The sequence below is a fragment of the Stegastes partitus genome, unplaced genomic scaffold (assembly GCF_000690725.1).
Source record: "Stegastes partitus isolate 25-593 unplaced genomic scaffold, Stegastes_partitus-1.0.2 Scaffold1290, whole genome shotgun sequence".
Lineage (NCBI taxonomy): Eukaryota > Metazoa > Chordata > Actinopteri > Pomacentridae > Stegastes > Stegastes partitus.
Genome location: NW_007579021.1, coordinates 98,905 through 126,735, shown reverse-complemented (window position 1 = coordinate 126,735; position 27,831 = coordinate 98,905). Strand labels below are relative to the sequence as shown.

The following is a 27,831-nucleotide window of genomic DNA, read 5'->3' as shown; positions in this document are numbered from 1 at the left end:
GACGTTCTCCCGACGTCCCAGTGAGCTGCTTTGGAACAAACCTCCTCTCAGGTCCTTCAAGGTGACCCTCCATCCACCCGCCGAACATCTGGCACATTTCCCATAATCCCCCAGTGCGTCTGATGAGCGCTTTAATCACGGACAAATTTCCACTGCGATCGTATGACACGGCGACCGCGACAGCTGATCCGGTGTCGGTCCTCCGAGGCCGCGTGTGATGACACGGAAACCACACGGCGGACCGCCGGTAGCTTCACGACCACGTCGAGTAAATGATGAGATCAGAAGGAAAAAAAAACAGACAACAAGGAGGCTGATTTTGTTTTTTTTTTAATTGTGTTGGTCTTTTCATATCTTTAAAGAGATTATATACACAAATTAGTACAACAAGAAGAGTTATCCAAAAAAAAAATTACACATTCAACAAAAGGACAGACAACCCTCGAGAAAAAGATTTTAACACAAGTGCGTTTTCGTGTGAGCTCTCTCTGTTCTTATTGTAAATGCTCCTTTTGTTTTTCCTAATTTTTTATTATTTCATTTATTTATTTATATTTAAAGCTAAAGGAGAGAAGCACACCTCCACGCTCTCACTTTAAGATCGTTCTCCAGCTGAGAAACAACAGGCGCAGTGTATTAATAGCTACAGCAGACAAAAATACAAAAAAAAAAAAAAGTCTCCCTGGACTGAGGAGTTTCAAAAACCAGGACGAGTGGTACAAAAGTTGCCCTTTTTCTTTAAAGTCTTATATTTGAACTGACAGATAGGCAAACAGTACATTTACCTGCGTCTATTAAAATAAATGCCCATGCTACTCTTGCAGTTACTTTGATTAAAATAATTTACGATTGGATACTCAGCTGACTTTTATCTAGTTATTTGCTGAAAAGATTCCCAGAAGTTCCCCCGTACAGAAAGTGGAAAAATACACGACTCTTTGCCTTTTTTCTTTTTTTTTTGCTTGTTTGTTTTTTTTTTTTTCACAATCAATGAATATTTACCAAACAGCTTCACATTTCACTCCTCTCACTCACTCAAACTACCTGAAGGAAAGGAAAAAAAAAAAAAAAAAAAAAAAGACAGGTGAGGATTAAAAACACAATCTCACTGCACGCCAGTGACTTTAAGAGCAGTTGTGAGACGACGAGGCGCCTTAAGGCTCACAGATCAGAGTTTCCACCACAAACTTGTTCTCGAAGTGACGGATCTTGTGGCAGTTCAGAGCTTCACGCTTCTGCATACCTGCGAGACAACCACAGATTATTTTTACAACTTGTGTCAATGAATGCTGTTGAACTACAAATAAACTTGCTGTGCCTGTAAGTCCCTCTGAGGGATTAAAAACCCAACGGTGCTGCTTTTAGCCACCTGTGACGTGATGATGCTGAAAATATTCCATGTTTTTGTTTGTAAAAAACAAAAGCCACAATGATTTATCTAAACACTACGAGCAAAGACATGCTTTCACTCTGAATCTTTTTTGTACTCGCTGTTAACCAAAAAATAAAAACTACTAAAGTTTTTATTTGCCTCCATCTTTTCTTCCAACAAAACCAGAAATTGATTTTTATTTTTTAAATTTACAAAGACGGAAGAAAACCCAGAAAATTTGTGCAGCAAATCACATCTTATTTCCACTCGTTTGTCATCAGTGTTCTGGTTTCTGTCCCTGTTGGTGCACCGTGTTGTGTTTTTATGTTGATGCACTTACCCAGAATTCTGTCTCTGCGCTGCAGCTTGTAGGTCTCTTTGCCCAGGCAGAGGTTGTTGATGAAGTAGCCGAGCTGCTCGACGTGCTCCAGGCGCTCGGTCACCATCATCTCCTCTTGGATCAGGTAGGACTGGGGCAGGTAGGTGCCGGCCTGAGAGAGGAGCGCAGCGACGCAAACAGTCAACAAAAAGAACAGCAGGGTTTTTTCCATCTTTGGCAATTTTGGTCCATGTCTTCGCTCTCTGTCTTCTAGCTGTGGCAGATCCTGATTAATCCTCATCACCACAGGAGCCTGTCTACCGTCAACTCAGCTTAGCAGTGGCTTTTAATTCTGCTCAGTACCAACAAATGCAAGAAAACGAGGTTAAAACGAACTGATGTGAAGCTCAAAGTAGTTCATTCTGGCCCTGCAGTTTCCTTTCTTGCAGAGAATAACACACAAAGATTGTCTGTTAAAGGTGAAGCAGCAGCAAGGAGGTTGGTTAGCCTAGCCTAGCCTAGCTTAGCTTAGCATAAAGACCATAAAAACTACTTCTGCAGAACAGAATCAAATCTAAGTCTGTAACGAGGATCAGCAAAGACGTAATTAACTGTCAGGGCCGCTTGTGACTTCTAAAATTTCAACATCGGTTTTGATTAATGCCGCCTGAAGCCGCCTGATACCTTGATGTTGCCGAGCAGGTCCATGAAGTCTCTGGGAGGCATGACGATGGAGGTGTTGAGCGGGATGACGTAGCACTTGTTCAGACTCAGATCCAGGTAAGCGGTCAGCCTCTGGAGAAAAAAAATAAAAAAGAGAAAAAAAACAAAACATGACTTTTCAAAGCAGCACTTTGTTGACTTTGGATCAACAGCTCAGTTCGTTGTCCGAGAGGAGAAATTGTTGAATAGCTGAAAAAATATTTGATTAAAAAGTTCCAAATGGTACAACTGATAAATGATTAACCTACACGGGTTCTCTAGGTGGAGTCGAGCACATATCAGAGAGAAGCAGCTCTTGATATTAACGTTGAAATATGGCTGAAAGTTGTTGATAAATGTTTGAAATATCTGGCTAAAGGTAGTGGAGTTATGTTGGAGAGAAAAGGAATCGTTACAACATTCAGCTTCTGTCACTGCGAATGCAAACATGACCAAGCTGCACGACAAAGTGACTTCTATAGGACGCTAATAAACATCCAGTTAAAGAGAGGTGGTGTCGATGAAAACGGTTGTAGGTTTGGGATTGATTGACTGCTTCCTACAAGTTATTACGAACTGGGAGCTGAGCTGAGCATTTTTGAAGATATTGTATTGATTCTTTTCAACTGTAAACTATCATCTGTCGGCATCTCTGTAGCTTCACTCGTAACGGTTTTGTGGAACATTTTACTTTCTTAAAAAGTGATTTGGACATTCGGCCACACTGCGGCTAACACTCCAGCTAACTGTTGGTCCCTAACTGGGAGTGACGCCGCGTCCTTCTGGTTTTTCTCACCCGCTGGAAGTCGTGGACGATGTCAGCTGGGTCGCCGTCTTCGAACTCGGGCACCGGTATGTTGATGAGCTCCACCTGCTCCCTCTCCAGAACCCGGATCCGCTCCTCCAGCTGCCGCAGGTGGAACCCGTTTGGCAGCTCCACCTCCACCTGCGAAACCAGTTCACCAACCAGTCGGTCAGATGTTTGGGACACTAGAGCCGCTGAAGCAGGCTCGACTACTCTTTTTGAACATAACCAGCTCTAGGTCTCAAGAGTGTTTTAACAATTTTGTTTGCTAATGAACTGAAAGCAACACACGTGAATAATTAAGGTATACACATGTCTGCATTATGTCTTTATTACATCTATAATTTAAGACGTATTGTGTCTCATCTGCGTCCAGCTGCTGTAACATCAGTACAGTTGATCTTAACCTATAAAATGTACAACTAAACAGCAAGCAGTTCAATAAACGGCCCCAAAAATGTGAAATAAACTTAATTTTCGAGATCACAAAGCCTATAAATTGATATTTGTTTAAGCTGACTTTACAGAAACTCCACCGGTCAGTCAGTGACTCAGATCATCAATGAATCAGTGACTCAGTCTGTAATGATTAGGGCATTAAAAAAATAAAAAAGGCAGAGTTCGTGTCATGTGTACTGAGCGCAAACATTCAAGCTGATAAGCAGCAGGAAGAGACTCTAACGGGCTGATATGTGGTGAGTTTCTGTCGTACCTCGTCCTCCTCCTGGATCATGAAGTCCTCCTCGCGGTAGTTCACCCCGCAGACGAACACCTGGCCTTCCTGCAGGGACGAGAGGCGACGGTGAGGAGGAAGCAACAGAGGATATGAGAAAGGTGTTGAAATGTCTGTCGCTGCCATTAAAACCAAACAGGAGAAAGAAGCACACGAGAAGCGGAACGGACAGCGACGTGGAGCGGGACAGAATGTGGTGGGAAAGCCGGGATGAGGTCATTTTTATCAGAAATCACATAGAAGTGTTCCGATTTGAAACTGGATTTATTAAGATTTCTAGGGAGAACTACACAGTGCCCTGCAATAGATAAACAGATGTGGAACACAGCTGGTAGTAAGTAAGACTGGTCAAAAAGGCATAAACATTTATTGAATGTAGACACTCAGGAGTAAACGGCTATTACAAGAGAGCCCGATACTGAACGAGACATTACAATGGACAGACTCTGGAACCGGAACAGTTTGCTGCCCGCTGGGAGAACTGGGTCACCTCAGCAACACCTCTGAGGCCTGATGTTTGCTTAACTGATAAAGAGACTGTAAAGAATCAGCACCTGTAAGCACATAGTTGTTCATGAATCTGGTTCATCAGTAAGGAAGCATCGTAATCTTTAGCAGCAGCTCTATGAAGCTTGTAAAAATAAAAAGTGTAAAAATACTTTGGTTTTATTCAAACATCTACCAACAAAGTGGGTTGCGAACAAAATACAGACGAAAAACTGCCTCAGATTTGATGAATAATAAAGAAACACGTCGATTTACAGTATTTCTTTTTTGTTTTTTGTTTTACTCCAGGTGACATGATCAGAAGTTTTCTCCTTTACGTTTCTTCTTCATCACAGCTGTTGGTTTTTGTGACTCTGGTATTTTTTTCCATTAATGGTTCAAGTCTTGAGTAGTTTGGGCAAATTAAGCTTTAAAACCAAATAAAATAAAAACATAATATTCTGGAAACACAGAGTCGTCCTAATTCCAAAAGAAGCTGTTTAATTGAAGGAATGTGACTCAGGCCTTGTCCACACACGTAGCTGGGTTTTTATAGAACTGAATGTCCTCCCCCCTACACACCACCTCGTTTTTAGATAAATAACTCATCCACACCGAACCGCATAAGTGTGTTATTGTTAAGCACATTCATAAGCATGCCAGACATTTAGGTGGCAGTAGTTCCCCAAATCCTATCCAATCAGAGTCAGCTTCCGTCTCTCAACGTCGTAAAATAACCGTCCTTAACGTCGTTCTTCGCCTGTGTTCTTGTACGTGGAGCGGCATCTGCGCCTGGACCAGAGACAACACAGGTCTGAGGGCGTCCACGTTGTTTCCAAATGTAAACACAGGTCGTGTATGTGACATAAGAACATATTTTGTCGCAGGCAGTGACGTTTGGAAACCTAAAACCGGTTACTGGCGTCCACATGCAGACGCATTAACGGAGGATTCGCAAATCTTCACTTTGGTCGGAGATCTTTGTAAGAATCATTTTTAATGCCGTAAATCTGCATTTTCGTGTGGCTGACGGGAGAACTCATAGAAAAATATCTTCGTTTTGTGAGATACCTGCTACGTGTGGACGACGCCTCATTTATCCAACAGACATCAACCTTGTCTGTTGAGCTGCAGAGTTTCCGAACCAATTTCTGTTTTGCCTGACTCAATATTACTGCTTACGAATGTGACGCAACTATGAGTTCATGTCTGCCCATCATAAACCGTAGGTGGCGTTTAACAGTTAACACCAACAAAAAAAAAAAACAGCTCACAGCAGCTGACCTGCTCCAACCTGTCTGCTTGTGTCATTTTCCATTTTCTCCTGAAGGCTGTGATCTAGATTTCACACCTTTCCATTACTAATCCTTGAACAGAGAAGCTAATTTATGAGTTGTGTTGAAATCTGTACGATAATATGGGAAAAATCTGGTTTACTGCCAGACGTCACCCTGCAAAGTGTTTATAATTGGGGGTTTGAACACTGTGATTGAAGCTGGCAAATCTAAATCTTCCAGGCCTTTTTTTTCTCCCTCCAATTTGTTGTTTGGGTTTATTGTATATGTAGAAAACACACGTCAATAGATGCAATAAAACAACCATGCATGCAAAAACTGGGCCACAGTACTTCAATGTACACAAACTTGTGTGCTTCACGCGCTGTTTGAGTGTTATTGATCCGACCCAAATACCAACAAATAAATAAAAGCTGTCACAAAGCGGCATCACATGAAATATCAAAGGTACCACACACACGCTAACGTAAACAGGCTGCGTGTGACAGTAGCTCTACCGTTAGCAGCCAGCGCTACTTCTAACCAGCCGCTGTGTTGCCATAGCTAAAAATAAAAATGCTGTTTAAGCTTGTGCTATTTCCAACCACACTGTGTTTTTTACTGGTTATTAAACAAACCTCCAATAAACTACATACTTACAAGTTATTTTCCCATTAAAATGAACCCTTTGTACCTTAAAATAGCCCCTATGTAACTCTATGTCGTTGCTTCTTCTGGAATCTGCAGATCTGTGAACTCCTGCCTCACGGTCAGCGCAGCTCGAGCACACCAGCTCACCTACTTTCCTGCACCGTAAAACTGCTCTACGCTACAGAATGGCATGTTGTGATGTTGGAGTAATTTAGCCATGCAGGTTGAACTGGGAAACTGATTCTAAAGATGAAGAATAATGACAGAGAGCTATCACCTTTACCTCAAACATCTGAATCCGTCGTTTTGAGGCTTTCATGTGCACATGATGTGCTTTTTGGCATCTCGTTAACACCACGTGGACATGGTTTCTCACGGTTAAATAAACTACATTTTGAATTATTTGGGTATTTAAGAAAAACTGACAGGATCGAATCTGTGCAGCATCTTTAGAGGTAACTCTTCACTGTTTTGTATTGGGTCTCTATATTCATTAACCTGCACGTTTTCCTTGAGAAGCCTGTGATGTCGTCTTTTCCTCAAGGCTTCTTCGGTCATTTTTAAGTGGCTAACTCCTCCTAACCTCCAGCGCCTCGGCATGACAAGAAGCAAACATTGAAGCTCTTAAGACGTCCTGCTTTAACACTTTTACTGTTTCTATCCAGAAGCTTTGATATTTGACAAGTCATTAATTTTACCTCTTCGCCTTCCCACCCATGCCGGGCCTGGCTGCTCACCTCCGGGATATAGTAGCGGAACAAGTACACTCCTCCGACCACCACTCCGGACAGCATGAGGGCGAGACCCAGGCACATGCACCAGCACCAGGCCCGGGACTGCTGGCGCACCAGCAGAGCCGCCTCGACATCCTGGGGGAGAAAGAGGGATGATTAGACGTGATCAGGTTTGATTGTTTTTCTACATTCACACGTTCAGTGATCAGAGAGACGAGCGTATGATTAAAATCAAACCCTCCGAGGAGCAGCTTGTGTCTGATTAGTGTGATTAATCGCTGGCTGGTAATTTCCCTACATTCCCCTGTCAGTTTCTAACATTTCAATACTTCAGTTTTTTTTTTTTCTTTGCACTCAAGTTTTAAAGATGAACAAACACAATATGGAGCCAACACATGAGTGCACTTTTGAAAAACAAGGAAGATTTGCTTGAAGTGATGATTGCTGCAAACTATAGGGAAGCGGCTTTCCGGAAACAGGCGACGCAACGGACATAATGTCAGATAGCAACGTAACACACTGATAAATAGCGGAGGAAAACTTCAGATTCAGCAAGTAACAACTGTGCATTACAAAAATACTCCATTGTAAGTAAACGCCGGGCATTAAGACTGTCCCCTGTGAGCATTGCACTACATTATTGAATGCTTATAAATGAACACGGAGGCAGAATTTTTCTGCCATAGCTGGACAAAGTGCAGCTATTTCAACGACTTTATGCACCACCTGGCAATGCAAACAATAAAAATGCACCATATTTAATCATGTCTTCGTTATATAAACTCTTCAAGCTGTTAAATTGAAGTGTTTATTGCCCGGTAAACTTCCGGGGCGCCGCTCAACAAGTACGCATCGCTCTGTTGCTTCGTGTTTCTGTAAATGCTTTTAAAGTGTCTGTTTGTGGTTTTTGTTTGTGAAACTTGAACAAATGAATACATCTATCCATCCAAAGTGCTGTGAAAAACAAGTATAACGCAGACAAAATTGGAAATACTACCATGAGCTGAAGTACCTTTACATTTACTTCACTACGTTCCACACTGTGTTACCTTCAAATTAAAAGACAAAGTAGAAAGTGCTGACTTCAAGCAAAGCAAAATATGAGGTGAAAGCACGGCTTCACTGAGTTTGCAGCTGGATTCAGGTTCAATAAAAGTGTCAATAAAATGGAAACCGACTGTCCTGACCTGAGAACAATGTGCGGCGAGAACCAGATCCCAGCAGCCAGAACCTGCTGGGAGACTGGAAACTCTCCAGAGCCACTAGAAAAAACAAGAGGCCGGGGTGTGACGCGAGGAAGGAGAGAGTGTGTGTTTGCACGCAAATGAAAACAAAGGCTTTCTTTCGATTGGATGAAGGAGGCTCCCCATCCCTGTTTTCAGCCACCGAGCGATGGGGTGACTCATCGCGATGCAAATCAGAGAAGGGAAACGGAGACGAGCTGAAAACGTGAAAAATAACAGGCGTGGTGACAAAGAGGGGAAAACACAGCAAGAGAAAGTGAAACGATGTTTTGGTTGAGGCAAAAATCACTGTGTCTGTCCGTGTGACGCTGAAAACACTGCTGATTATCAGTTTCTTCTCCACATAGACTGTAAATAGGAAATATATATATTATATTTCCTAACAATACAGCTGTTGTGGGTCTGTGGGTAATGCTGACTTTGCAGCTTTTGCCCTTATTGCAAAGATTCAGGAGGGTTGCACAAAACACCAACACTTATCGCGATTGTGCATCAGTCTGATGGAAGCTAAACGCAGAAGGTAGCCTCCTGCAGCGGCCATTTTGCTAACGGCGTTAGCTTGTAAGGACTGTTTCACCCAGCGCTGAATTGGATGTGTGTCAATAAAAGGTTTGGCAGGGGAGCGTTTCATTCCAGTGGTTTATCAAGGAAAATGTGCTACCACTTTGTGCATGGGTTTTGTTTCCATGACAAGAATGTCTTGACAACATATCGCAGATTAGCATCCGCCCTTGTTGTGATAACATCGCTCTGACATATCAGGAAAGACAGACAGAGCGAGCTAACCGGGTTGATGAGTCCCACGTGATTGGCTACCCCTGTTAAAAATTAAGAGATCTTCAAATAAAAACTACACAGAGCAGCTGCACAAAAATGGAAGGAAAAAAAAAAAACAAAACAAGGGGACACCAGTTGCAATGCTTTTTGTTTAGGCCACTACTTAAACTCTGTCCTCTCCAGTACTGAACAAAAAGACACCAGTACACAGAAAACCTCCAGGTGTTTGTGTTGAGGTGAAACGCCATCTCAAGGATAGAAATATTTATCCAAGCTGCAAATTCACAGCTGTGACTACTTTCATCCATGGACACGAACAATGTGCCAAGTCTTGCAGCAACACTTTTCCTGCTTGGAAAGCTGTTGCTCCAAAGGTTTTGCAGTTACAACTTTCCTGAGTGGGTTGCAGGAACACCACCAGTTTCCTAAAGCACATTGTCTTTCAGGACGTCCTGTTGTCTTTCTACCTCTACCCCTCCGGAGTCGTGTCTCCCAGCTGGTTTAGCTTCTGGTCTGCAGATTCTTGCAAACTGAAATGACCAACGAACCTTCCTCATAATGGTCCACGGAGTAATCAACCCTGGCATTCAGCTACTGAGGCTCCAGTCTAACACATGTAAAGAAAATAGCGTGCTTGGATAAATTTATCAGTGATTAGGTTAGCGGGCAGATTGGAAAGTTGTTCCCAATGGAAATCCCCAAAATCCCTTTTTGTTTTTGTTTTGGAAAGCAGCATGAAGTTCGTGTCAATCAACCTGCTAAACATTGTTTTGTGCAACACCTTATTTCCCCAAATATCTGCAACTAATGTGAAGAGCTAGCATGAGCCATAGAGGCACACTTCTGCATGCCAGGCTGAAAAACCTCCTACAACACGACCGCTGCTGTGTTGAATGCGTCTGTCTTCGCACCTGAACGCTCTCCTACGAGCCTGAGATGCTGAGCTGAGAGTGGAAAGGCAGATTATGGGTAAATATTTAACAGTGTAAAGAAAAAAAACTACGTGAGCTTATCAGCAGACAAAAACCAGCCAGTGGACTCTGGCCAGGTGGATAAAAACCTGAGCTTTACTCAGAACAAGCCCCGACACGTCTCCCGCTTTTATTTGCTCCTGCTAAAATCCAAAAAGCTTTTTCAGCCTCGAATCGTTAACTCGAACATTTCTGAAGCTCTGTTGTTGGTTTCCTTTCACAACTGTTTGTTTTTACTGGTTTTCAGTCTGAAAATAGATCCCGTGGTTTCAGTAACACAGAAACACAAAAAAATAAGCTTTTTTCAGTTTATTTTTAACAAACTTATCTTGAATTCTATTTAAACACTCAACCCTCCACTTGCTGTTGATGTTAGTCGAGCATTCCGGCAAACGATGACGATAGTGATAGATAAAACTATCACTGACGATTGTTTTTTTTTTCACTTTACCAAGACTTTAGTTTAGAAAATGTCTAAAAATTGTGAAAAATGGCCACGACAAATTCCCAGGAGCCAACAGATCAGAACCAGAGGCCATCATTAGACTCACAATGACATAATCTTACATCTTTAATTGAAAATGCATTATCTATACTGTCCAAATAATGTTCAGTTAACTACTTTGACTACTTATTTCAGTGTTTATCTTGAGAAACACCAGAAAGTCAACATTTAAAGAGCGCATTCGCTTCAAATATGAAGAAAAAAGCGTGCATGTTTTGGATAATTAAACCTTCCACTGGTGCTGTTTTTCTTATTTACTGATTCTGGCTTGCTGTGCATAGTCATTTGCATGTGAAATGTAAGGCTGAAAAACCTCAGGGAATGTTCATTTGTGTGCGCAGCATATAGGAATTGCCACAGTTTGTTTTTTTTATCCTGGAATGCCACATTCATTTTCACCATAAACAACACTGGATGACATTTTTGTTTCTGTACATCTGGGATGGACAAGAAAACTCTCATCAGTACGACAGCAAAAGACTTGAAAATATCTGGTTGCTTGATGAAAACTGAAAGGTAAAAATGTACGGTGAAACATTAAGTACAACTTCTAAGCTGCCAAAGATGAAGGTGCTGGCAGTAAATCTGGTATAACGCAGGTGAATTTAGTCATTAAGAAGCTGTGTTTTGTTGCGTGACTGTTCTCCACTGCAACTGTGGCTGAGCTTCGTTTGATGCAATATTTATTACGGCTGCGATGACTTTTATTATTGAATAATCAACCAGTCGAGCAGATCTACAAAATCCAAAGATATGCACGAGTCAATCATCGTAAATGTAAGACAACCGCTCCTACATCTGTTTTTGAGAAAACGGTCAGGGAACACTTTGACACTTCCTCCTGTTGTTCGCGTATAATCAAACACTCAGCTGTGAGAGGAAACTGCACGAACTGAAAACAACCCAATCGTAGTTCTGCTTTGATCAAACCAACTTCTGCAGTGAAGCCTGCAGGAGGAAAAGCTCGTTAACGGCGTCCAATTCACTCTGGGAGGGAAACCAGTTTTTCGGTGAGTCAAAGTTCCTCTTTTCAAAACTAGAAGACAGAACTTCAGCTGCACAGATCACAGCTAACAAACACTGAAATGTTAAATACACAAATGACCACAGCACATGTCCTGTTTGATCGTCTGCTCCAGTCACCACAGAACACAGAGGCCTGACATCAGCAGACAGCCCTCAGCCCTCAGGACAGCTGACCTCCAGCTTAACATTTATTTTTACAGTTTTCTGTTTGGCCAGTAGAGCGGTACCATCTGTGAGAATGCGTTTCAGCATGCCCACAGCTTTGAAAACTTAATAAATGTGGGGAGTGATTCAGCGTTTTCTCGTCAGAAAAAAGCAAAGCGAGGCGGCACAAGAGGAACCTGCAGCAGTTTTTCGGAAAACAGCACGACAGAAACTGGAAAACCGACAGTCAGCCTTTCCGACCTTCAACTGGTTACAAAAAGCGAGACAAAACTCTCCACAAGTAATGCTCCCCCTGCAAGGCAATAAGCCCAGCGAGGATGAACGATAAGAAAAGAGGAACCAAAGAACGGATGCTTGAGACTGCATGAGAGCCAAATATGAAGACAAACAAGAGGAAGTAAAGAGTGAGGTCTTTAAAGCCTTTAAAAAGGCCAGGAAGGCTGAGAGAGCGGCGAGCAGTCGTGGCGTTAGATGTAGTCAGTCTGACAGGCCGCCTGGCTGACAGAAAGACACTAAAAGGGAACATTTCCTGAGGCTTTTCTCGATCAGCTGTAAAGCTCGGGTCACCTCTGCTGAGCAGAGGTTTGTTCAGAGCACTCATGTCTTTTGACTTTGAGGCTACAAAAGACGAACTGAAAGAAAAACACCATCAAAAGCAGAAGAAGATTTTAGCAAACAGAAGAGAATATTAAACAGTTTAGTTCTTTCTGGCCCTGAACGGGAGGTTGTGTAACTTCAGCGGCATTTCTATTTTAAAAAGAAAGAGCTAGAATTTTAATAAAGTGTTTGACAACCAACGTGTATTTGGCGCCTCTACGAACTGGAAGATCCGTTTGAATCTGACGGGCAAACGTTGCAGAATATCTCCGATCTTACTGGGATGTGAAAATGGTCACAACCAGGTAGTTAAAAAACACATCTGTAGGAGAATAACAGAGACAATGACAATAAAAAAATTAATAAAAACATTCAAAAAAGAAACCTGAAAAATTCCTTTCTACAGTGAATACTTATTTTAAAAAGGGGGAGCGTTTGGAACCTTCCTCAGCTGCGTAACGCTAAACATCCAATAGAGTTTTTTATTTATCATGTTATTCATTGTTTTCAGCGGCTAAACCTTTGCATTGCTCTTTAAATCAACAGCGCTGCGTTCACGTCCATGTTGTGCTACATTCCTGCTAAAGTATCAAAGTGCGTTAAAATAGGACTTAAAATGATTTCCACCTGAACTCAGTGCATCTCCTGGAAGCAAAATCTAAATAAAATTGAAAACTTACATCTTCTCTTGCTGAACATGTGCTCATGGATAGACTCTTTACACGTTTACAGATGTTTCCTAAATGCCTCACAGGCAGGCTACAGTAGAAGCGAGGTAGTCGTCTCCACTTCGTCACTGCAGACTGACGTGTGATGTAAAAATGCTTTAAAAAGAGTGAAATAAGGTGTTTGAATATCAGATTTACCTCAGCTGGGACTTATCTGTTTGGGCTGTTTTCTATGAGCAGAACCTTTTATCACGATCATGTTAATTTAATTGTGAAAAGCCAAAATTGTGATTCCATTAAATGCGCAGTCCTACAAATGACATTGCATTTCTTTTTTTCCGCAACCAAATCTTGCAACGCACACGAACAGTCTGCATGTCAACAAACCCTTTGCACATAAATAAAAGAAAAACAAACAAAAAAAAAAGTGAAAAAATTCCTAAAATGGGCTAAACTATTCTCTGAGACTCTATAAGAAGCAAACTAGTCCTGCAAAACGGGAACCATGCAAGTTTTCTTTCCACATCAAGCAGCAGAAAAAGCTGTCACACATGTGTCTGAGTAAACCTCCTTGACTTTGCATCGTACTTCTTGCTTTGTGACTATTGCACAAGGCGATAACGCAGCGATGATGCGGCGCAGCTGTAGCGGAGCGTCTGTTGATGTTCATGTTCAGAATGAGTAAACACAAATGTACAGCAGAGTTTATTTCGGGATGTTTTTTGTTTCTTTTCTCACGATGCTCCACAAGCGGAACCGTTTTATGACCTCGAATTATGTAACAGCTGAGGACAGTGTGGTCGGTGCAGGTTCATCATCTCAAACACGTTTACTGCTCCGCTCCCAGGTTACGCCAAATATCTAAAAACTGCATCTGTAGCCACATCTCACCGTGGCCTAGGGTGTGTTTACGGCAGCAGAGACGCTACAGAGTGATCACAGAAACACTAAATGAATATTGTGCAATACTTGAGGCGGCAGAGAGGCACATTGCTCCTTGTTCTTTATAAACCATAGTGCGGATGTGGAGAGACGTGCAATAGATGTCGGTTACAGTTCAGCAACTGTAGAAGAAAAGGTGGAACTCATCTTTGCGCTGCGTTACCAAAGCTTGTGAAACAGAGGCTAGACATGAAATTACAACATGCATTAGATCCAGTACAGTCACCTAATGTGAGTTTTTCTGCTTTTTAAATTACTTTTTCTTTTATAACCTCCTGAGTTTACAAAACAAACAGCGTCAGGAACTTTACGAAATCGACCCGAGTCGTTTTCCGGATCCCAAACTTTCCCGTTTTACGGTTGTCTCATACAGCTGCACCAACAACAAGCTCCAACAGGCCTTCAGACAAACGTTGCATAAGTCAAACACGCACACCCTCATTATCACAGTCTTGTGTCAACACAGCGAAGTATGCCAACGTCACACACAGCAGGAACAACATGTACAATCAGAAAAGTGCAGTCACGGAACAAAAGGATGCATTTTCATCATTATTTCGTTGTCACAGATCATTATTAATAATGGATGTTGACCTCGTGAACTATAGTTCATTATCATTACTCATATGAGTAACAAACACAAACGTCTATCACGAGTTTCCAGACGCTCAAGTGACGCCTTCAAGCGTCCTGTTTTGTTTCCACAACAACACAAAAGAAAGATATTTTCATTTATATTACATTTAAAGCAGCTAATACTCAAGTTTAACAAGCCGATAAACTACTTCTAGCTCCACTTTATGATTTAAGTAAAATCATTTTGACATTTTAACCATCACAGAGGTCCTACACTGAGGAACAAATCTAAATATTGCAGTAGGATCGCAACTAACATCCCCTTTCGTTATCGATTAATTGTGTCATTACTTTCACGTTTAATTGACGCACTTTTGCTGCTACTGTTTAGCTTTGTGCCATATTAATTATTGGGGGGGGGGCATTTGTTTTTGTTGTCGTTTGTTTGTGCTGTTCTTTTGGGGCACTGTATTAAAAAACGTTGAGAAATCACAGGAGAAACTAACAGAAAGTGTCATTGGTTAGTGTTGCAAGTAATGCTAATGTTGGATTATTGAATCTTTGATGAAGCGGTTCAAACATTTCACCGATAAAATGTTGAACAGCAGCTAAAAATGTCCCTTACAAAACCCCCCAAAACCAAAGATAATTAGTTTATGATCGCATGTGACAAAGGAAGGCTTTATTTCCTCACACTGGGAGAAGTGGAACCACCAAATAGTTGGCAGTGGGACAGAATAAACAGATTATGTGTTTATCAAGTAGCCAACTGTTGCAGCTCAACTGAAGACATGTGAGTTTTATCGCACTGCGCCTGTTTTACATACAGGAACTGATTCCTCGTAAACGGACAAACACCATCAGTCTGCAGCTGTCTGCTTCAGTACACTTCTTCTTTTGTTCTCAGACCAACCTCTGTCTGGCTTTGATGTGAACTGTTTGGCATTTTTTTGGTCTCCCATTCAAGGCTTCTTTTCTTTTTTTTTTTTGCTGTTGTGGCTTGCGGTCGCAGAAATCCCCGCGGAGGCTGCTGGTTTACACTCAGCCGGAGGGTCATCTGGGCTGCATTCACATCACACAGTCGAGCCACGACGGGGATCAATGACCGTCTTTGTGCGCGTCTTTGAGACGAACCGACCGGCCGACCGCATTAAATCAGCCGCAACAAACACACATTTTCCACTTAATTAAGTTTGTGGACTCTCACATGGCTAGAAAACCACAATTTATCTGTGCGCTGATTTGAGATATTTATAAGCGATGCCGCTGGGGCAAACAAATTAATATTGATTTTTAGATGATTAATGTTTGCATTTACAGCTCTGCAAGATGAGACATTCAGCGGTTACTTGCTTGTGGGTCTATTTGTAGCTCTTTAATAACACGTAGAATGATGATGGCTTCACTTCTATGATTCTTACTCAACTGTTGCACATATGCCGGCCTAAAAATACAGACGTGCTATATTATATTGTGACTGTGGGTGAATGTGGCGCTTCCAGAAAAAATTATCAGACATTGGACTTGAGTGCAAAAATAAAAAAAAAACACCTGTAAAACAAAAATACTCAACTTACAATTTATAAAAAATGAGGAAAAAATTAATTCTAGTTGGAACAATGAAGTATTTTTATGGCTTTAAAAAAAAAAAAAAAAGGGATTAATGGATTATTATGATTATGATCATTATTATTATTAAATCGCTGTCTGCAGTGTAATAAAGTAATTATTGATGGCATTATTTGCTGTCATCGTTCTACAAACTGCTGCTACACAAATTAATGATTCTAATTACACCATTAACAAAACTAATATCTGTTCCTGTCATTTCTGTGAAGCACCGTCACATTACAGAGGTGGCTTTTTATACAGAACATTTGCCAAATGGGAACAAAGTCATTATCATGTTGCCTTACTGGATATAATTTACCCATTAAATGAAGGTTTAATACGCTGATCATTTTCTATTGTATCTCGACCTGTGGAGATTTCTGTCAACAAGAAATATTGTGTGTTATTTATGTGACGTGTTTTTTTTTTTTACTCATAAAATTATGTTTTCTAGCTTGCAGGTTGCTCAGACTAGAAGTTGCTGGTGCTTCGTTGCATTTCTTGGTGCATTACAGCCACCTGCAGATCAGTGGAAAAATGTGGATCCATGTCAGGTTTGTATACGGCACAGAACTGACACAACTGTATTTATCATAGATGTGTTCTTGTCAATCAGAATTTTGCAAAATTTAAATGTTTATCTCTGCAGTGATGTTTGAGCAAAGTCATTTTTTTTTTGCGATGCTTTCTTTCAGATTTTTGCGTTCACCTGGACAAAGAAAAAAAGCTACTTCATCCTTACTTTTCTTACTAATCAGTGTATAAATACAAATATTAAAGTGCTATTTTCAGTTTCCCCTGATCCTAAACGTGGTTCAGTCCTGCAGTAAATGTCTTAAGCGGATCAACGCGTGTCCTGAGCGTCGGTTCACCTAACCAGCTTGTGTTTCTGTTTCTGTGGAGACAGGTGAGTATCGGTGTCCAGGACAGGTTTCGTTTGCAGGTTACTGGCACCAACACCTGAAACTCCATCCTCTGCTCTGAGATGCATGCAGCCTCCGTGGGGCGGCCGCTGGGTTAAGTTAGTAGATAGAAATACATCGAGGAATATATGACAAAGGAAGGCAGCAAATCCTCGTGTCCGGCTCTCAGAAACAATTAACTGATCGTCAAAATAGCTGTCGATTAAACAAACTCTTCTGGTGATGTGGAAAGTAAAGAAATGACTGTGTTCAAGATGTCTTCCGGTAGAAGATCCTCAAAGATCCAAAAGTAGTTCTTGGTGTACTTACAGACGGATTTGAGAGGAAGAGCTAAATTATATTTGCCACAAATCCTATTAGGGGTTTCATAAAGTGTATTACCATTGGTTGAAGTGTACTACAGGTGGTTCAATCCCAAAGTTACATCTCCAAAAGCCAACAAAAAAAACAAACATATAAAGAGGAGGATCCCTGTAAGGCCTCATAAATGTTATCATCGCGCTGTAAGGAGCAGCAGCTCTGCAGGTCTGCAGTAGGTGAAGGGTGTCTGGGCCTCAGAGCTGCTGTATTTGTATCCGCCCGGCTGGTTAATCCTCCCTCTTCTGGAGTTTTAGTGGTCGGCGGCGCCCTGTGGGAGGCAGCTAAAGCTCCCTATCTGACTGATTAGACTGTAATCCTTTTCAAGCAGCCCACATGCCTGAGACGACAACCAGGGAACGCTCAGGCTGAGAGCTGAGGAAAAGTTTGGTCGGTAACACAAGTCTGTAATTAGGTGTGCTGTTGTGTCTGAAGGTAGCAACGGCTAAAACTTCCTTCAGCGTTTCTGGAATGCCAGGAAACTTTTCATTCTTTCTTACTAAAAACAATGCAGCTCGGGAGCATTTTGCTGTTGAATTGCTTCAAGAAAATAGCAGCCGTGAAGAGAAACAGTAGAATCTACACAAGCTACAACATTAAGAACAAAAGAAACAACTGATTTAACACCACAATAAAGGATTAATGAAGTGCTATTGATTCTTGACATATCATTTTATTTGTAAATGCCAGAATATAGCTGGTATCCTGCAATTGATAGTTTTGTCCATCAAACAGCTAATGGTGTCTAAAATGCAGAAAAGCTGATCGATCAACCAATCATTTCTGCTCATCTGTAATGGGCCAGTGTCTGATGACAACACTCCCCCCAAAAAACACTTCTAAATCTAAAGTTTCTATAAACTGATGATCAGAAATGAATGCATCTGCCAAAAACGATCAATAAATCTGTAACTGCTCCAAGCCTGCAGCACAAGCATGTTTGTCAAAAGCCTGACTAGCTGTTGGCACCAATCACGACTTTAATAGCGCTGATGATTTAATGAGCCAACACATCAAACTTTTACAGTCTATGTTACATAAATTCAGCCGTAATTAAAGACACTGTTGCTGGCAGTAACCTGGCAGGCGCTCCGGGCTCATCAGGTGTCCAGTTTTCCACGATAAATTATATATATATAGATAAATGAGGCATCAAATGCAGAAAGGCAGCAACGAGTGCAAGCGTGCAGCTGTTAACCTGAATATATGTGTATAAAAATAATGCTTCTCTGCAACACACCCACATCATAAGCAGGGTAACACCTAAAGCCAAGCGCGTCTTAATAAAGCTTCCTTCCTGCATCTGCGCTAACGGCAGCATGTCTCCGTATATGTTTATCTGCTCCCGCTCAGCCTCGATAAACCCGCGTTTACTTTTAGAGTTCAGGCATCTCAATAAAGACGCTCTAACCAGCAGCCTCAGCAACTATTTCAGCGCTCCAACAACAGCCTCAAATTTGACTTTTTCCAACTTTGCACATTCAGTCCATTAAGCACGTTGTGTTAAATTTGAAAAAATCTGCTTCACAGGTGTTTTTTTAAAACTCACACATATGAATTTAATACCTTGGTTGCAGATCTGATTAGGTTGAGGAGCTCAAGAGCAAAAAAAAAAGGTAATTGTCAATTATTTTAAACATTCAAAGATGGCTGTTGTTGAGCTTGTTTTATAACAGCACCAGTTAATCCCACACAGGACACTAGCCAGTTCGTACCAAGATCCGAGAAATGTCCAGAATATAACAAGCAGACGGTGCAAACAAAAAAAATACAAAAAAAAAAATGTTTTTTTTACAGTTTGCATTGATTCTCAGTACTTGTCTACACCATCGCTCTATTGTAGTGATTCTTATTGTACGTATTCAGTGTATAAGCCCAGAACGTATGCGGTTTACTTTTCCGCTTTGACACCTTCTGTGTATCGGTTGATAAGGTTGAAGCTTATCTTGTGAGAAATCAGACAAGAAGGAGGAGGGGAATTTTAGGGACCTGTTTTTTTGGACATTGTACGTAACAACAAAATACAGTAATACAATTAAAACAGTCCCACATGGCCCGACATGAATCATCTGCTTCTTTTTCTTAATTAAAACTGGCTGCTGAAGCCGCCGCTATAGCTGGCGACCCATGTATTGGGGCGACGCAGCGGTCATGGGTTCGAATCCAGCACATGGCCATTTGCTGCAGGTCCTTCCCCCATTCTTTTCCCCACTTTCCCGTCTCACTCTCTACTGTCCTGTCAAATAAAGGCCAAAAAAAACCTGGCTGCTGAAAAGGCCTTCCCGTTTATGAGATATAATATCAGTGCTTTCGGTGCAGAAAAGGACCTGCTCTCAGCATTCAGGCGCAACCGCTTTCTGCTGATTTGCGATCACGTGATGCGTCCTCACTGCTGCCGTACACAGGAAGGAAAGGGTCGGTATATTTGTTTACCAACTGATGGTAGATTGTAGACACATTTTTAGTGCAGGAGGAAACTGAGTTTTACAAGCAAAGCAAGTTTTCTCACGGAGTTGAATTCAAGATTTTAAAATGTAAAAGTAACCAAGTGATGCTGACCGAACACTAGAAAACAGGCTCAGTAAACTTAAGATATTACGCCGAACGGTTCAATCACATGCATGGCTCCGTTTTTTGTTTTTTTTCTTTAGATTTCCCCATTTTGCAGAGTCACTTCTTCATCTGGAAAAAAACTAAACATGCAACCATGAAGCCATTTTGTACCAGAGTCAGTACAAAACATCACGTGAGGCAGCTGCCAGTGGTTTATTGTTTAATTATAAATGCTTGTGGGACTGAATTCACTTGTAGTATTTTTTTTTAACCATATAAAGACACAACCATGGGTTAATTTAACATGTAAACTGTCTGAACAACGCATGCTGGAAAGTTCACCACTTGTTGTGTTGCCTTAAAAACACAACTTAATAAGTTGCGTGAACGCTTAGACGAGTTCCAACAGGCTCTAATGTGGTCTGAATTAACGCCGATTTACATTCAGCTACGAAGAAAAGATGAGATTCTCTTCAGTTCCTGTGTGTTGTTGTTGTACAGTGGACCTGCTTCGACTTATAAACAATACAGACGCTCCACGCCCAGCCACAGCTGTAGTTAATTTGAGAACAGAGTTGTGAAAACCGATCTTTAACGAGCGCCGCCCACACCTCGTCGTCGTGCAGCCGCGCAGCCTGAGCTGCAGCTGGCCGAGTGGGACGCGAACCCTGCAGCTGCTGCCGTCCCACAAAAAGCCTCGGCTCAGACACTGATGTGATCTTTTCTGCACGGACCTGACAGCACAGTGTGACGCGCTGATGTGCTGCGAGATAAGCTCAGGTACATCGACCTCAGGATGAGCCGGCTAGAGGTTATTTTTAGCGTTTTCTCTACAGGAGTTCTGCTGAGAAAAGGTCAATCGAGTAGTTATCCTTTTAAAAATCAGCATTTTTACAGTGTCTTGTGTTACTTTTACATCTTAGTGTGTCTTTATGTATATAAATGAACTTGTTTAGCCTTCATGAATCCATCAAAACCAACCAGTAAATGTATTAAGCATCTATTCTGTGTGCCACTGAAAGAATTACTCAGTCGACCCACTGATGAATCAATCAGTATCAAACAGCCGATTTACCAACTGAATCATAAATGCCAAGTAAAACTTCCCAATAAAAGGTGCCCTAGTGTGTCATCTCTGGGGAAATGTCAGCTGCCACATTCACCGTTTCCTAACATTTAACAGGCAAAGTGATAAATCAGCTGTTTGAAAAGACACTCACCTGATGAATCAATAATAAAGGAGACGGGACGGTAATAAAGAGTTGCAAGAGTGCTACAGCAGCTAGTGGTATTATTTGCATAAAGGATAAACACGAGACTAATCAGCAGGTTGCTACTTGCTGGGAGCACTGCTCATGCAAATGTTGATGCGCACACTGTCCTCGTTTTTTGTATTTTAATACCACCACCAGCATTATTTGCATCATGTAAATGACTTTTCTGAACAATGAGGGACTGTGTTGCTTCAAAACTCGATTTATACCTCTGCTTTTTAGAAATGTTTGTAGTTTTCCTTCAGGGCTGCTACTAAAAACAAGTTTTCTTTCTCTGAAACTACGACGCCTTTGACCAACTAGTCAAGATTCATTACCCTAAAGTAATGTTAGATTAGGAACGGTGACAGTCCTAACAAGCACAAACACACACTTTTGCACCTTCAACAAAAATGGATTAAACTCAGATTCTAGTTTAAATATTTTTTTAAACACTTCATTACCAGAAATTGTAATGCGGCAGGCAAATGACTTTATGGCTTTATCAGTGTATTTAGCAGCTACAAGGATACAAGATGTTAAAAACCTCATTCTACTAATAAATAGACAACACATTATGGTGGTTTTGTCTTTGCAGACCACCTTCTGCAATGCATAAACATCAGCAAGAGAGACGTGCAGAAAATGCGGAAATCTGTGCTGAAGTTTGTTGAGAATAATAGCGCTGCAAGTAACAATTATTTCTATTATTTTCCTCAATTAATTTGATAGTTGTTTGGTCTATAAAGTGTAAGAAGAGTGAAAAATGATAATCAGTGTCTCCTCAAATGTGTTGTTTTGTCAAATACCCAAAATTATACAGTTCACTGTCACAGAGGAGAAAAGAAACCACAAAATATTCAAACTAAACAAGCTGAAATCTGACATTTAGGGGTTTTTTTCCCTTAAAAAACGCTCAAATCATTACCAAAAAGTCTGGCTATAAATTTATTAGTTGGTATGTAATCGATCGACTGATAAATTGTTGCGGCTTGAGCGAATAAATTTAAACGCGGCAACGACACAGTGGTGGTCAATTACTCGGACACCAAAACACAAGAACAACAGTAAAGTTATACAGATGCAGCTCCAGAGCTCCAACTATTTGTGCATGGATCACCATCACTCTGCAGAACAGAGAGAAGGCAAACATAGACACTGTGGGGAATACAAAGCATCACATGGCGTGATTTCAAATGTGTGAAAAGGTGACATGAAAGGGTGAAATCTGACACTCCACTACAAAAAAAAAAACCCTAAACTGCAGGTAGATATGACGGGAACTCCCCGTGCGTCTGTTTCTGACTCCTCTGCAGGCAGTTTTTAGTCATTAATAGGTTAAACAACCACCTAAACCCTGTTACTTAAGACAGTTGTTGACACGTTTATAGAGAAAGAAATAGACCAATCTTAATATCAAGGCACGCCCAGTTTAGCTTTCCCCTAAATATCGCATCACACGTGTTCAAACAGCCACTGTGGAGCCAAACAGGGATGCAAAAATAATTTATCTTCCTCAGTTTAGCGTTGGTTGATGTTTGGACTGCATCTAATGCGAATACAGAATTAATTACTAATTGTTTGATTGACAGAAGTTGGAATTTCCCCAAGATGATGGTTTCAAAATGATTGTTTTAGTTCCCCAACATCCATAAACCAACCGAATCAAAAAGCAAGTTAGGACTGAATGTGCACCTACGCCTCGTATGAGTTTATTTGATATCAAACCCACAATAAAGGAGATAAACTCATGAAGCAGCACCTGAACAGCTGGCAGACACTGTTTAAAGTTCACTGATAAAGGTTATGGTGCCTGACGCACCTCTTTAACAATCTGAATCAATGGCCTTGAATATTTTCCCCATAAAAAAAACATCACGTTTCAACAATAAGTTCGTTGACCTCATTACAAGTTTGCTCTGTGGTGGAGGCGGTCGCATCGTCTCATGAGAACGGCTCATGAGCGTGTTTTGTCGTTTTTCTACGTTATCAGCGGGCTGCGTGAACCAACCAAGGCTTTTCAGTGGAGATTAATGGCCTGCAACGCAAGCCAGGAGACAAACAGGAAATGGAGCAATCGAAAAACATGTCTGGACTACATTAGGTCAATATGGATGTCACACCGCTTCCTGCGTCGAACGCCGAGCAGAAACCGCCTAGAATCGATGGCTGCATGTGAACATGAGATTCAATTGATTCCTGAAGGGGAAATTCACAGAAATAACAGCAGACAGGGACGAACAAAGAGTCTGAGGAAGAGATGGATATCAGTAAATATCGACTTTCACACAAACTCAGACGGAGGCACCGTGTTCGTCTACCAGCAGGTGGATTCGTATCGTTGGGGCTCAGTTCACCTTGCAGCCTCGAGTATCTCAGTTTTCCCATTTTTCTGTCCGATCTACAGGTTACTAATTGTGACATAAGGCAAAATACTTCCTTAAGTATTCATTTACAACCTCTGCAACACAGAAAAATGCAAGAAAATCAGCTCCGATTGAACCCATGTGTTCACGACGAGACACAGAAATGGAAAAAGGAGCCGACTGCAGTCAAACTGAAAGGGACAAAATACTGAAGGAGGAGTGGGAGACTTTCAACCTGACACATAATGAGTCAATTAATCAATCAGTAGGCTGAAAAAACGCTTGATGGTTACCTGAAGAAACTAACCCCGCTTTGGTAGGTTGCTTTGTTAAACCATCAATAGTTCTGCTTCACTTTTTATCCATTTCTAACACTACGGGTGTTTTTATGCATCAGCTTGTATTTTGCAGAACTGAATTGATAAACTGTTTTCTACAAAAAGAAGATCCAAAAAGAAGCAAAAAAAAAAAAGCATGAAACATTTGCTGGTTCCTGTTTGGACCCGTCTGGAGTCGGACCAGCGGAGCGGCTTCCTGCTTCGGGAAGCAGAACAGCAGGAATACTTCCATGAAGGCGAAGGTGATGAGGGCGTGATAAGCTCACATCAGGACGGTGCGTCCGTGCAGACGTCAGCTGTAACAGACGATGATTTTTATCTGTTTCAGGATGAGACCAACAAAGCGACCATTTCCTCTAAGAATGTAAATGAGGCCCAGATAGAGCCACAGAAGGTCATCAGAAAAACACCGTGACGTGCACCAAGTAGTTCTGCCAGAGCTGTGAAGCCGATTTTCATTATCTGTCCTTCAGCTGTTGATTATTTTCTCTGGTAACAATTTGTGGAAAACATTAAATAAAATCGTATGTTTAAAACGTACAACAATGAAGGTTCAAGGAAAGCTCTGAACCAGCAAATGTGCTTTTTTTATTTTTAAATTTTTGGTTGTTGTTTTTTAGAATCTATTCAACTTTCTACTTAAACCATTCGTTGCAGCTCTAATCTTTTCAATAATCAAAGTATATAAAACAAAAACAAGATATTTTCAGTATCAATTAATCTGCAGATTCAAAAATATATTTCTTTTTTTACTAAATGCTTGAAAACAGTGTCGGAGTTACAAAAAGCAAATAAAAAAAAAGTTGATTATCAAAGCAGTTGGCTGCTGCGTTAAAGGACAAACTGTTCTCTGTTGAATGACTCCGAATGATTAAATGACTTTCAAAATGGTTGCTAATGGTCTCAGTTTCGAAATTAACTGTGAAAAATCAATCTGAGCTTTTTTTTTTGGACACAGTTTTAGGATCAATATGACACCTAACCACCATCGTACTGGAGTAAAACTGAAGCTATGGCGTATAACAGGAGGGTGTCTGCAGACGGATTTCAGTTTCCTGCGTTTTAGAACATTTTAATGCTTTAATACAACATGGAATATAAAATGTTGAACTGAGGCTTATCAATCTACACTAGAGCCTCATGTTTTTTGAAAACTTTACAGAATTTTGGAGCAAGAACGACACAAAACCTTCCTGGTGGTGACAGAAGAATACAGTCAAGTCCGACTGATGTTGAATATTCTGCTGATTATTCTATTCGACAAATACACTAGCTGTTAGATTGTAAGAAAATGGTGCAATATTCAGATCGGTGTTCATGTTTTGTCCAAAACCATCTAGATATTCAGTTTACTGTCAAAGAGAAGAAAGAAAAACTTAAAATGTTCACCGTTAAGAAGGTGGACTGAGAAACTTAAGACTTCTTTTTCTTTAAATAAAATACTTAAACTGATAAATAGATTAACGAAACAGTTGGCCATTAACTGAATAGCTGGCGACTAATTCGTTATTCACTTAATTGCTGCAGTTCAAATAAGGACATCAGTGTTGACATTCAGCTCCAAAAACCAGCACAATCTATTTAACTAACAAACTACTTTGGAAGGTTTAGTCTGGGGTTTGGAAGGATTGATATCTGATTAGAGAAATGCTGCTGGTTGGTTTTCAAGTGCAGATGCGACTTCTCCACCAACTACAAGAACATATGCCCGCAGTAAAAGCACTGAACTAAGTAGAGAATCTGCTGTGCTGGCAGCACACTTCAGGAGGAAAACATTAAGCTCTGATCATCACGATAAGTCATACTGAAACTCATAGGGGGAGGTGTAAACCAAAGCATGCTAACATCATACAGTCTGCAGCCACAACAACCACACAGTGTGAAACCTGCCAGCGAAGATCTGCGTCTCAGAGATCAGAAGGAGTCCAGACCAGACAGTCCCACGTGTGCATGAAAAGCTGCTCGTCTAGAACTAGGCTGTGTGGTTTTTTGGTCGTTTTTTTTTTTTTTTTTTTTTAACTCCGCTTGCGTTTCTAACTTTTGGATAGCGTGTCTGTTTCTTTTGCAATCGCACTTCAGCTCTCCGGAGATTAATTTAATCTACAAAAGAAGCGCGCCTGTCTGTCAGCCCGCAACCAGAGCAGAAACTTCCTCCGTCGGCCTGCAAACAGAAGCAGAGCGGCTCCTTTCACAACAGGGTGGAGACTCCAGCTTCTACCAGACTTTACCCTGGAAGACGCCTCGGCAGTCGGCCTTGTAAAACCCCAATCAGCTCCGAGCGCTTGAACAGTTCACCTCGTCTGCAGAGTTGAATCACCAAGTTGTGTTTTGCAATTCAGAACAAAACTGCTCACACCTTTAATTGCAAATGAAATTCCCAGCAGATTGGTCACACTTCTTAGCAATCGGAGATGACTTTTACTAACTTTTCAAACCAATTGCATAATTTCTGCAGGACTCATATATAAGAGAAGGTTGATTAAAAAAAAAAGAAAAAAAAAGGAGAAGCTAAAACGCTTGTCTGTGCAGTTGAAACGCCGAACAGGATGGCAGTTATTTGCTGAGACATGCAAAAGATTAGTAAAAACAATAATAAAATCGCTGGCCACAGCTTACACGTCCAGGAACTTTGCATGCAGTGAAGGCCACTTCCTCCCTTGCTCAGCTTTCAGTTTTGCGAATAGTGGCGCACTTCTTGCAAGGAGATGATTAAGTTTTACAAGAAATTAAACTCATGTTGCAACACAAAATCACACCGAGCAGCAAAACAACCAGTAAAAAGAAGTAAAAACAAAAACAAAAACAAAGGAGTGACAAGTTTGAAAGCAGCTACAGGAGCTTACAATTACTAAAGAGACATTAAAAGTCTTTAATGTTCAAGATTTTCTAGTTTAAGCTTCTGAAAGTTGTTTGTTTTCCTCGACACCTGTCACGTCCTCAAAGCTTCTGTTGCAAAACATGATGAAAATGAGTTAAATCTGAATTTACAATCACGTTTTCCAACAACACTCAACCAAACTGCACACAGAGTTTAAAATCCAGCAGGTAAAACCCACATGTGACTTCTTTTTTTTTTCTCTGTTATTTTTTTTCTTTCTTTCAGGCTTTTATTTATTAATGTGTTGGTTAAAGGAACAGTTACACATGTTGGTTAGCTTCCCAGCAAACAGAAACGCCCAGAAAACCTTCAGGGAACGTTCTCTGGCGGTTAGTTATTGTAGAAAAACCAAGTTTGTTGTACACAGAACATACTGGGAACGTTCCCTCAAAGTTCCCTGAAGGTTCCTGAACCCAAAATCAGCATAAACAAACAAACAGTGTTTCTTGGGGTGTTTTTTTAGCTGCATTATAAACGGGACAACACTTTCACTGATCACCACATCACTTCACAACACAGAAAAAAAAATTTGTTTAACGGTAAAAGTTGATTTTGAAACGGGCACGAGACCCCGGCTGCACCTCGAACCTTTGAAGTGTTGTTTAACGAAGTAACGTGAGCCAAACCGTGAATTTAACGACATTACCAACTTATAACACCGTGTAAATTGTTTGCAAGTTGGAGAAACCGTGAAAACGTATTGAAATGTGAGCTTAAACAACATCACAGAGTGTCTGCACGTTTTTTAAAAACTGCGTATTTTTTCGCAGAGTGCAGAAAGCCAGCGCTAGCCGCGTTAGCCATTTTCTACTCACTTGGTCCTCCTCGGGAATAAGAGTTTCGGCGTCCTTCTTCACATCCTTCTGAGCCAAAGCCGAGTTAAAAGACACTTTAACCATCCTGGATCAAACGCCGGCGAACTCCGAGCGGCGAGAAACACGACGAAAAAGATGTCCGAAGAACAGAACAGAAGGGGGACAAAAACAGAATTTGCTCCGAAGTGAA

The 27,831-nt window shown here is 41.1% G+C and overlaps 1 protein-coding gene across 2 annotated transcripts; it reads right to left on the bottom strand.

The window, feature by feature from the left end:
* Window positions 1–314: 314 nt before the first annotated feature.
* Window positions 315–27,831, bottom strand: LOC103369448 (integral membrane protein 2B). Of its 2 annotated transcripts, none has more exons than XM_008298163.1 (7): window positions 27,642–27,831; window positions 7,041–7,211; window positions 3,911–3,979; window positions 3,190–3,339; window positions 2,376–2,486; window positions 1,713–1,863; window positions 315–1,243 (listed from the first exon to the last, which is right to left on the bottom strand). In XM_008298163.1, exons 1-7 carry the CDS (start codon window positions 27,723–27,725, stop codon window positions 1,155–1,157), a joined length of 825 nt encoding a protein of 274 aa, XP_008296385.1. In that variant the 5' UTR covers window positions 27,726–27,831; the 3' UTR covers window positions 315–1,154. The 2 variants fall into 2 exon arrangements, with proteins under 2 accessions (XP_008296385.1, XP_008296386.1); XM_008298164.1 differs by having other exon boundaries at window positions 7,080–7,211.